The 10,884-nt window shown below is 25.3% G+C and overlaps 2 protein-coding genes across 3 annotated transcripts in view; one reads left to right on the top strand and one right to left on the bottom strand.

Moving 5' to 3' along the window:
- The window catches only part of LOC111627062 (pyrokinin-1 receptor-like), a 105,670-nt gene that overhangs the window by 93,511 nt on the left and 1,275 nt on the right, over nt 1-10,884 (bottom strand). Inside the window, exon 1 of one of the 2 annotated variants that reach the window (XM_023370610.1) lies at nt 3,480-4,683. The exons of the other annotated variant lie outside the window; for it this stretch is intronic. Coding sequence (XP_023226378.1) covers nt 3,480-4,413 — 934 coding nt within the window. The 5' untranslated portion in view covers nt 4,414-4,683. Of the gene's footprint in view, nt 1-3,479; nt 4,684-10,884 lie in introns of those variants that run through there. 2 annotated transcript variants of the gene reach the window in all.
- LOC111627064 (pyrokinin-1 receptor-like) lies at nt 1,836-2,604 on the top strand. Its single transcript, XM_023370614.1, has one exon. It carries the CDS (start codon nt 1,854-1,856, stop codon nt 2,601-2,603), a length of 750 nt encoding a protein of 249 aa, XP_023226382.1. The 5' UTR covers nt 1,836-1,853; the 3' UTR covers nt 2,604.

Raw genomic sequence — 10,884 nt, 5'->3', positions numbered from 1 at the left:
ATTAGTTGATTTATTAAAATAGATTTATATTATATAATATAAACCTTTCGGCTATAAATTTTAGAATAATGCGGAAATCCGATATAAATGAATGCAAAATTTTATGACGTGAGTTGAAAAGCTGAATTATTTCAATAAAAATATTATTATAAACGATATTGAGCAGGAAACATTTAGAAAAATTTATATAATTCAATTATTACACTTTAAAATATATAAAACTTCTTTGTGTTGTAATTATATCCATTACGTGTCTACGTTTAAAACTAACTAAAGAAATTAGTTTAAATAATTTTTAAATGTAAGAAAAAAAATATTGCATATAAATGAAGCTATTAAATCTTAATGTCATGTTAGAAGTGTCACATTTTCCTCTTAATTTTGAATAATTGTGAAACGTTTTAGGTAGAAAATACTTATGTGACTTATTATAACAATGTAATTATATTTATAAATAAATTATACGTGTATAATATAAACTTCTTTTTTAAAATAAAGTTAAAATTTAAAAAAAAAACATTTTAATGTTAGTTTTACTCATAAAAATAGGTTTTAATTTAACTCCATACAATCATATGAGAATGAATTAAAATGAGAATTGATTATACTCCATAGTAATTGAGATTATTTCCAAACCAATTACAGCTATAAAATGTTATGTTCCACGCTTTTATATTCTTTTTTAAATATATGCAAATTTTTTAGAATAAAGTTTTAATCTAAAAATCGATATTTTTGTTCAATTTTTATTTTTTTATTTTAAAAATTTTTATTAAGTCTACTCTGACTTGTAACACAAACGTTTGCAAAGGCATCATGTTTAAACATTCAAATACACGCATTTCCTGTTAGATATACCTTAACATTCTAAATATTCAATAAAACAATTAAAAAGTAATTTAAAAACTAGAAATATAAAATAAAATATTTAAATAATCTATAAACGTTTAAAATTTAATCCTAGAGAAAATTATTTCAACATTTAATATAGTAGTGCAAAGCAATTTTCAAAACCAAATTCTAAACTTTGGAATGTGGAATGGCATTTTTTCAATTTAAATAAACGAGAAGTTATATATATATATATATATTTGTATTACCGTTTATAAATGAACTTGGTATAGCAATCTTACAGCGGAAAGGATTTAAAAATATGCGCTCCTAGATAAAATGAATGCATCTTCAATATATATATGTAACTTATATCAATCTTAGTATATTTTAATATATTAAAATTAATTTTAATTTAATGTCCTAAAGATTATTTCACAGTTTAAATAAATACAAGGAACGATTATTATTTTCAAGAACATATATTTCATATCTATATTGATCTTTATAGTAAATAAAATAGAAATAAACAAGATTTTTTGGAACTTTACCAGCTGCACAAACCAACAAGGAATCATGATTAATCAATTGAAACCTTTCTTCTATAACAGAATAAAGAAACAACGAATATCTGGAAATGTATTGATATATTATTCTGCCTTCTCTAATAAAATCAAGTATTTTCTTAAACAGTAGTGATTTATCCTCTACTATTCTATCAATTGTGTATTATACATACACACAAAAAAATGAAATAAGAGAGTCTCTTTAACTAATTATAAAACATTTACTTAGTCCAAATCAAGTTATTATAGAAAATTCAATAGATTAAGTATCAACATCATTCCATGTTTGAATATTTAAATTAATTTTATTCGGTTTATGGTTAATTTTAGATAATTTAACAATTTGCATATCATCAATCGCAACGTAGCAAAACGAATGGAAAGATAGAGAAGGAGAAACAGCACTTTCTATAACGTCAATTTATCTTTACTGAAACGTAATCTTTGNTTATATCTATGACAATAGTGTACGCTTTAATATTGGTTGCCGGATTAATAGGTAATATTTGTACTTGTGTAGTGATATCTCGTAATAAGTACATGCATACAGCAACTAATTATTATCTATTCAGTCTTGCTATATCGGATCTTCTGTTATTGGTACTAGGATTACCACAGGAGATGTATCAGATATGGGTGAACTATCCTTATATATTCGGAGAGGAATTTTGCATATTTAGAGGACTCACTTCCGAAATGTCTACTAATGCTTCGATTTTAACTATCACAGCATTTACTGTAGAACGTTATATGGCAATATGTCACCCTTTAAAAGCGCATACTATGTCAAAATTAAATAGAGCCATCAAAATTATCATTGCTATCTGGTTATGTGCAGCAGTTTGTGCTGCTCCACTTGCTGCACAACTAGGAATTATCTATTCTGAATTTAATGATGAGCCCATTCTTGAAAGTGCTCGTTGTAATATTAAAAGGGCATTTAGTCATTCGTTCGAAATATCGACCTTTGTCTTCTTTATCCTACCGATGACAGTTATTTCTGTTTTGTATGTTCTCATAGCACTCGAACTTCGTCGTACGTCAGTTGTTAGTCGTATCAACTCGGAAACATCTTCAAATGGAGTGACAACTCCGTTGACAAGAATTAAATCTAGAAGGAAAAAAATACGTTCAAATAATCAGTCATCTAGAAGAGATGTTGTCAAGTTGTTAGGTAAGTCTCAATTTATGAGTATTATTATTTAATAAAAAAAATGGCTTTGACCTATAATATCAGGATAAATAAATGTATCGTTTTATTATTAAAAGAAATAAGAACAATAAATTAAATAATATGAAGTAATTGGCGCAAAATTATTCAGGATTATTTTTTAAGAGAAAATTATTTCTTTGTGCATAAATATATATATAATTTAAATTTGTAAGAAAATAATTTTTATAACATTTTTAATGACAAAGTTTGAATTTTATAAATCACTACACAATAAAATGTAATAATAATTAAATTGCTTTATTAAAAATAACTTTTTTCAAGACTTTTTCTAAAAGAAATCATTTAAAAATTTCTATAGAATAATTTTGTTTTATGAAAAAATTTAAAAATAATAAAAATCAATCAATTAAAACAAAATGTAATTTTTTAAAACTCAATAATAATAATATTGTGTTTTGATTGATTCATTATGCTTTAAAATTTTTCTTAAAACAATTAAAAAATTTCTATAGAATAATTTTAATAATTAAAAGAAATCATTAAAATTATTCTATAGAAATTTTTAAATGGTTTCTTTTAGAAAAAGTCTTGAAAAATGTTATTTTTAATAAAGCAATTTAATTATTATTACATTTTATTGTGTAGTGATTTATAAAATTCAAACTTTGTCATTAAAAATGTTATAAAAATTATTTTCTTACAAATTTAAATTATATATATATTTATGCACAAAGAAATAATTTTCTCTTAAAAAATAATCCTGAATAATTTTGCGCCAATTACTTCATATTATTTAATTTATTGTTCTTATTTCTTTTAATAATAAAACGATACATTTATTTATCCTGATATTATAGGTCAAAGCCATTTTTTTTATTAAATAATAATACTCATAAATTGAGACTTACCTAACAACTTGACAACATCTCTTCTAGATGACTGATTATTTGAACGTATTTTTTTCCTTCTAGATTTAATTCTTGTCAACGGAGTTGTCACTCCATTTGAAGATGTTTCCGAGTTGATACGACTAACAACTGACGTACGACGAAGTTCGAGTGCTATGAGAACATACAAAACAGAAATAACTGTCATCGGTAGGATAAAGAAGACAAAGGTCGATATTTCGAACGAATGACTAAATGCCCTTTTAATATTACAACGAGCACTTTCAAGAATGGGCTCATCATTAAATTCAGAATAGATAATTCCTAGTTGTGCAGCAAGTGGAGCAGCACAAACTGCTGCACATAACCAGATAGCAATGATAATTTTGATGGCTCTATTTAATTTTGACATAGTATGCGCTTTTAAAGGGTGACATATTGCCATATAACGTTCTACAGTAAATGCTGTGATAGTTAAAATCGAAGCATTAGTAGACATTTCGGAAGTGAGTCCTCTAAATATGCAAAATTCCTCTCCGAATATATAAGGATAGTTCACCCATATCTGATACATCTCCTGTGGTAATCCTAGTACCAATAACAGAAGATCCGATATAGCAAGACTGAATAGATAATAATTAGTTGCTGTATGCATGTACTTATTACGAGATATCACTACACAAGTACAAATATTACCTATTAATCCGGCAACCAATATTAAAGCGTACACTATTGTCATAGATATAACAGTTGTTAATGGATCTCTCTTAGGTCCCAAGTCTAATTCTGGCGGCAGACCTAACTGAAATGATTGATTGTAAATTGATTTGATACAATTTCTAATAGTCGAGTTCATTAATAACTTGAGGAGTTCTTCTTTAGCTTTAGTCACATTCAGTATATTTCCATCGCAATTAATTGAAAACACTCCTGTAGTAGGCGTCAATTCCTTCATTGTTATTGTTATTTTTTGAAACAGATACTGTCACTGACACACTTCCAATAAAGTTTTCTCGGTCACTGCGATCGAGTGTTTCCTAAACGCTGCATATACACACTCTCTCCTGTGACGTTGCATTCATGTGACTTCTATCTTCCAATGCGTTCGAAGATTGTTTTGGCAGAGGCGTATTATCATTTTTCATTCGTCTCGTGTCATTCAGAAATAAACAAAAAGCTAGTTTTAAGTGTTTTACTTAATTACCGATCGTTCTAATGATTATCTTCAGATTAATTAATAAAACCTCAGACAAACGTCAGTGATAATTTTAGAGGAAGAAAACGAGGAAAACTTTGATGCTTTATATCAGTAGTTTAATCCAAATTTATTACAATATCTTTGTCGAAAATCAAACAAAATCAATTACTTTTAAGCAATGCATAATTGGTTTCTAATGTAATCAATAGTCTAAATAATAGCGTAAGTTTATGATTAATCACCATTAAATAAACATCTCAAATAATTTGAAAAGTAATATCATTATTTTAGCATTTTATTTCATTTATTTATTATTATATAAATCCAATTAATGAAAACTTTAATCAGACTTAACCCCTGAGAATAAAATTAAACATATATTTTGTTGTTTTGTCGCAAAGCACTTGAAATTAATTAAAAATTTAAAATAAATGGAAAAAATGGAGAATTTAGCACAAAGAAATCATTTAACAAAGAATTAAGACGATAATGATAACAGTTTCTTTAATATTTATGAAAAGAATTAATGAAAGAAGCCATTTAAATTTTTAAGTGAAAAGACATTTAAATGTATTTAAAGCAATGAAAAACTAATAATAATAATAAAATATATTAATTCATTAAGATAATATTTTATCAAAATAATTATATTTATAAATTTATTTCTAAAAATTTAAATTTTTAACACATTATTTTGCATTGACTTAATTTTTCATCCATTTTTATTTATTTATTTAACGTCAAGTATATAAAGAAAAAGTAAAGATAACGCTCTAGTACTTTCAAAAAAGCATAAAAATATTTTAAAAAATCTCGTAGATTATTTTTTCTAACAATTCACGGTTTTATGCATATAAAATTATTTTAATATTTTATAATATTCTATAAAGCTAAAAAGTATATTTATATAAGAAATAAATGGTAAAGTCTTCTTATATTCAATTCGAAAAAAAAAACTAGTTTTAAAAAGTACTCTCTTGAAGATAATGGCGTTGATTCGGAAAATCAGAGAATATTTTATTCGGTTTATGTTTTTGACATGCAATATAATATTACAAAAATAGTTTTATGTAGTTTGGAATGTATTGAAAATAAGTTTAGTCGCATGCATCATAAAATTAATAATAATAATAATAAAATTTTATAAAATATAGCAAAAATGTGTTTTAAAGTAAAAACATTTGTGCATTTTAAAATAAAATTCACAAAATATAAAGAAATTTGACTCCATTTTAAACAATTATTATATTTTAAAAATCTTCTAAAAGTTAAGACCTATAAAATCCCACTGTCTGTCTGTATGTCTCTCTCCTTAATCTCGAGAACAAAATAGACGAAAGACGAGACCAGATATAGAAAACATTGGAGCAGGAGGGCCAGATAAATTGTATACAAACTTCCGGTCTATACCGAAAGTCACGTTATTTCAATTCAAACATTTTCCCCTGAAAGGTGTTAGATAGATGACCCGCACGACTCTATTCTTAAAGGAAGAGTATGATGTACAGGGGTAAGACACTACTAATTTGAGGTGGAGAGCGTATATTTTAAATTAAAAAAAATTATTAAAAATATGATTAAAAATTGCAGGCCGGCATTGTGACGAAGTCACAATAAATAATTGCTCGTTTTATTTGGTTTTATGACTATATATCTGCAAATAACTTAATGTGAAAAATTAGGGTAATTCTTAAAGTGATTGTCACAATCAAATTTTAAATATTAAATCCAAAGAATTAATGTCACTCAACATTTATAAATCCATTATTATGTTAATTTAAGGCCGTTGACTGGTTTTGTACAAGTTCTATAATTATTATACACAAAAATACGTCAAAACTTCAACTTATCATAACGTGTTTCTTGTAGTAAATTTTATATTTTTATTTACTTTTTTTAACCTTCTTCAAAAACTTTTTTGTAAAACTATCCATTATAAAGTTATTATTTTTCCATTAAGAATTTCCGATTACTCAATTGAACAATGAACGTTTACAATGGCTAATTGCAAGCACTTTGATAAAAAACAATACATTATTTCCCTGAAAAATAAATATCAAGGAAAATTTTTTTATCAAAAATGAAATAACTAAATAAATAAAATTCAGGTAATGATTATTAAATTTCTCTAATGAATTTCTCAAAATTTTAATTAATAACGGATTTCCGTAATATATTTATATATAAACGAAAGTTATGTTTCTACTCTTGCCATAGAATAATCCAAATTTCCTTTCATAATTTTAATGTTAACACAAATACAGCTAACCTATTTCTAGTACATTCACATTATTGCAATGAAATTGAATCGAAGTAAATAACATTGATACAAAATATAATGGCAGATGTGACATATTAAATTACATCTTATTAAAAAAATCTTAATTGATAAATGTAACGAATGTTTTTCTCACTCATTTTAGTTTGATAAAATATATGGGATATTTTTTTATTAATGTCATATTTCGAAACAATAGCGACTAAAAAGTTTTTAAGTTNGACATAGCCAAATATTGTAGCGCCACATCACTAGCGGACATTTGAATTTGCCGACTAGAACACGGTCGGTTAACCGAGGTGACGGTTAATCGGGGGTCGGATAATCGATGCTCTACTGTATGTACGAGTATACTATACTATACATGTGTGCTTTGTGTGTGTTTGTGTAAGTGTAATAAAATCATTTTAATACAGGTTAAATCTTTAAAACTAACAATTATGAATCATTAGATAACGCCGGATTATTATAGGCTATAATATGGCTAATTAATTATAAAAAAGATATTACGTTATTTGGACTAAAAATAGAAGATCAAGGCGCTGTATTGTATTAGATTTAATAATTAGAAATAGATTAAATAATTTAAATATTCCGAAAGAAAAGATTGATTTGGAGTGGAACTTGTTGTGAAGATGTGTTGCAGAAGTTGCGGGTTCGAATCTCACTCCAATTCAATCTTTTCTTACAGAATATTTAAATTATTTAATTTATTTTTGTAATTCTTAATAAAAATAGATGAAAATGATTTCTACTAAAAAGAAAATTTCAGCTTTCCATGATCAAATAATGCATGACATGACATGATGTATGTAACTTACCATTAAGTGGTAAGATATGTCAAGGTTTAAACAATAAATTCATTAAAGTTTTTCATAATTTATGCCATTCAAATATTTACCAAAGCAATTTATATTACACATTTAATAATTTATTTTAAATACAAATTTTTAATGTTTTAAATATATTTTTATAGTTAAAATAATAATGTACTATATTTTAATCAAGTTAAAGCATTAAAATAATTATTTAATTACATAAATTATCATCATTTTAATTTTAAATCTATATTATATAATAATTAAGTTTATACAAAATAACATTAATTTAGAAAAAAAAATTCTATGTCTAATAACTTTAAAAAGTTAATAAGAAAGTATGATATTAATATAAATTTATAATTAAATTATGTTATTGTTAACCTTTTAGTGAAAGTTCTAATATTAATTCTTAAATCTTTGAAAGAATCCAAGATACATGTATAAAAATATATCAGATTTGAACCAACGTCTTTTAATAATCATAAAAATTGTCTTGTATATGTAATTTAGTATTATTATTAAGTGTAATTTTGAAAAACATAATTACAGATTTAAAAAATTAAAATAAGGTCATATATTCTTGCATTAAGTAGTAGATTTTGTTAACAAACGTTGAAGAAATTGTTGTTAGTTTATTAACCAAAAAGTAAAGTTTATTGTAGAACCATTATATCTAATCGAAGTAAGAAATCGCAAACTAAGAAGCGTAATGGTTCCTAATGAGATCCAAATCAATTCTTATAAGATGCATAATGCAGGCTATGATGCACCATTACTCTGGGATTAAGACCACATGTAAGTCCATACACACGAATTCTCATTTATCTTTCTTAGAAAAAGTAAAAAAAAAAACACTTCTTACAAATAAAGAAATAACAAATCTATTTTATTTTTGAAAAAAAAATGTTAATGTGTATGTTATTTTATTAATATTAAAAATATCACTTGTAATTGTAAAAAGAACAATATAAACTTAATCATTCGTGATGCAAAAATATCAATGAAATTTTCATAATTATAATCTCTCATATTTACTAAGACAAAATAGTTTTCAGTTAATTAATTATTTAAGTCATGTGCAAAGTAATTTTTAAAATAATTAAATCTGAAATAAAGACAGACAATTATTCAATAAATGGACTTATATTTCCAATTACAACAGAAAGTTTTACTTTACAAAATAAATAAATTTTGTATATATTTATACGAAGAAAACACAACCTGTTTGTTGTTCTTACTTAATACGATAAGTTAAGTCATAAATACTGTCAAACATGACTTTTTATGATGTCATAAATAAAATTGAAAATTATTCACGTATGATATCACTACGTAAATACATTATTATGATGATTATTAATAATTATGTTAGAAACGAAGTGAATTAGAACTAGATCATTTAATTTGCAAACGATGAAGTTGGTTGTGGTGAGGGGCCTAAACTTTATATAAAGTATTAAGGTGTTGCTAAAGTTTTAAAATGTGAAGTTAATTGATAAGCATCTAATGCAAATTAAAAGCATATTAAATAACCATCGTTGTTTGAAAATGCAAATTAGGTAAGAATTATTTTGTATTTAAGAATTTCTTTCTGTAATAAAGTGTGTGAGATAATGCATGGAGAAAATATTTAGCAACACTGATAAATTTTAAAAATTTCATCTAAAATTTAAAGCAAATAAAATATCTACCTTATTTTGTATAAAGTAATAAATATTTTTTTTTTATTTAGATGGGTATAGCTAAAAATATTTATTAAAAAAAACAAGATTACTAATTAGAGCGTTAAGAAATGAAGGTTTAAATTTCTCTAATTACAGAAAGAGTAAAAGAAAGGCTGTAGTAAAATTACCTGAAAAAGTCGGATCATTACAGGTTTAGAGTAATTGGGAACATGTGCAAAGATCTGGACTGCTACATATTACCAATGAGCAAATGGATTGAAAAATTCGAAGACTGTCAGAACAGGTCAGTTTTTTTTACTTCCTCCGACATCAAACAAGAAATTGGGAACTCTGGAATGGGAAACGTTCCAGAGTTCCCAATTTCTTGTAGGATTAGGACCATACGTCGTCATTTAAATGAATTTCTTTCTTTTTGGCGTATGCTAAGAAGAAACCAGCTTGTGTCTGTAAAGGCTAGAGTTGTCTTTGCAAAAGCACACCTTCATTGGGCATCACAACACCGGAGACAAATACTGTGGAGTGATTAATCAAAGTTCAATAGGTTTTGAAGTGATAGGAAAACGTATATGAGACGAAAAATTAGCGAAGAATTCGACCCAAAATGTATTAAATCAACAGTGAAGATGGCAAATCTCTGATGGTTTGGGAGATGTTTCAGTAAGGGAGAAGGTTCAATCCATCACATTAAACATCACATGGATCAACATGCATACAAAGAAATATTAGAAAAGATTATGTTGTTATTTGCTAAAGGAGATGTTTTTCAGAGATGGCTCAACAATCTTTCAACACAATAACCCAAAACATATGAGCAGAACTGCGAAATCGTGGTTAGCATCACAAGTGAAAGTTTTTCTATTGCATGGACAGTTTTCTGATCTAAATTCAATCCAAATTATATGCAATGACATGTGTAAAGACGACCACACTAGTAAATCTAAAAAGAAAATGTTTAAAGTAATAAAAAAAAGCATGGGAACCATACCCATTAAACGTTGCAAATGTCTTGTAGACACGTTTCCTCAAAGACATTGTTAATATTTTAATTATTTAAGTTTCTCAAAAAATTTTTTTTAAATTTAAAAAAATATATCTGTTTTTTGTTAAAAAGCAGAAAAGTTACTAAAAATTTGGCCAAGAATATTATAGTTAATTCACACACAAAATAGTTACACATTGTTTACAAAATAATTAAATTATTTTACAAAATTCTTTGCTTACCATCCATCCTGCAAAGGAAAATAAACGTTGTTATTACATTTATTAATTTAATGAATCTAATCTAAGTTTTTCCGTCTGTTAATGACTTTTTGACCACTACTGGTATAATAATTTCTTGAAAGAAGCGTTAAAAACTGTTAAAATTTACTTAAATGCTCAATTAGAAACAATTCAAATCTCATAAATAATTAATTATTTATTATATAAATAATTACAGTAGAAC

The sequence above is a fragment of the Centruroides sculpturatus genome, unplaced genomic scaffold (genome assembly GCF_000671375.1).
Source record: "Centruroides sculpturatus isolate CEXI.00-Female unplaced genomic scaffold, Cexi_2.0 scaffold417, whole genome shotgun sequence".
NCBI classification, from domain to species: Eukaryota; Metazoa; Arthropoda; class Arachnida; order Scorpiones; family Buthidae; genus Centruroides; species Centruroides sculpturatus.
The sequence above is the reverse complement of the archived record's forward strand: the minus strand, read 5'-3'. Positions and strand labels throughout refer to the sequence as shown.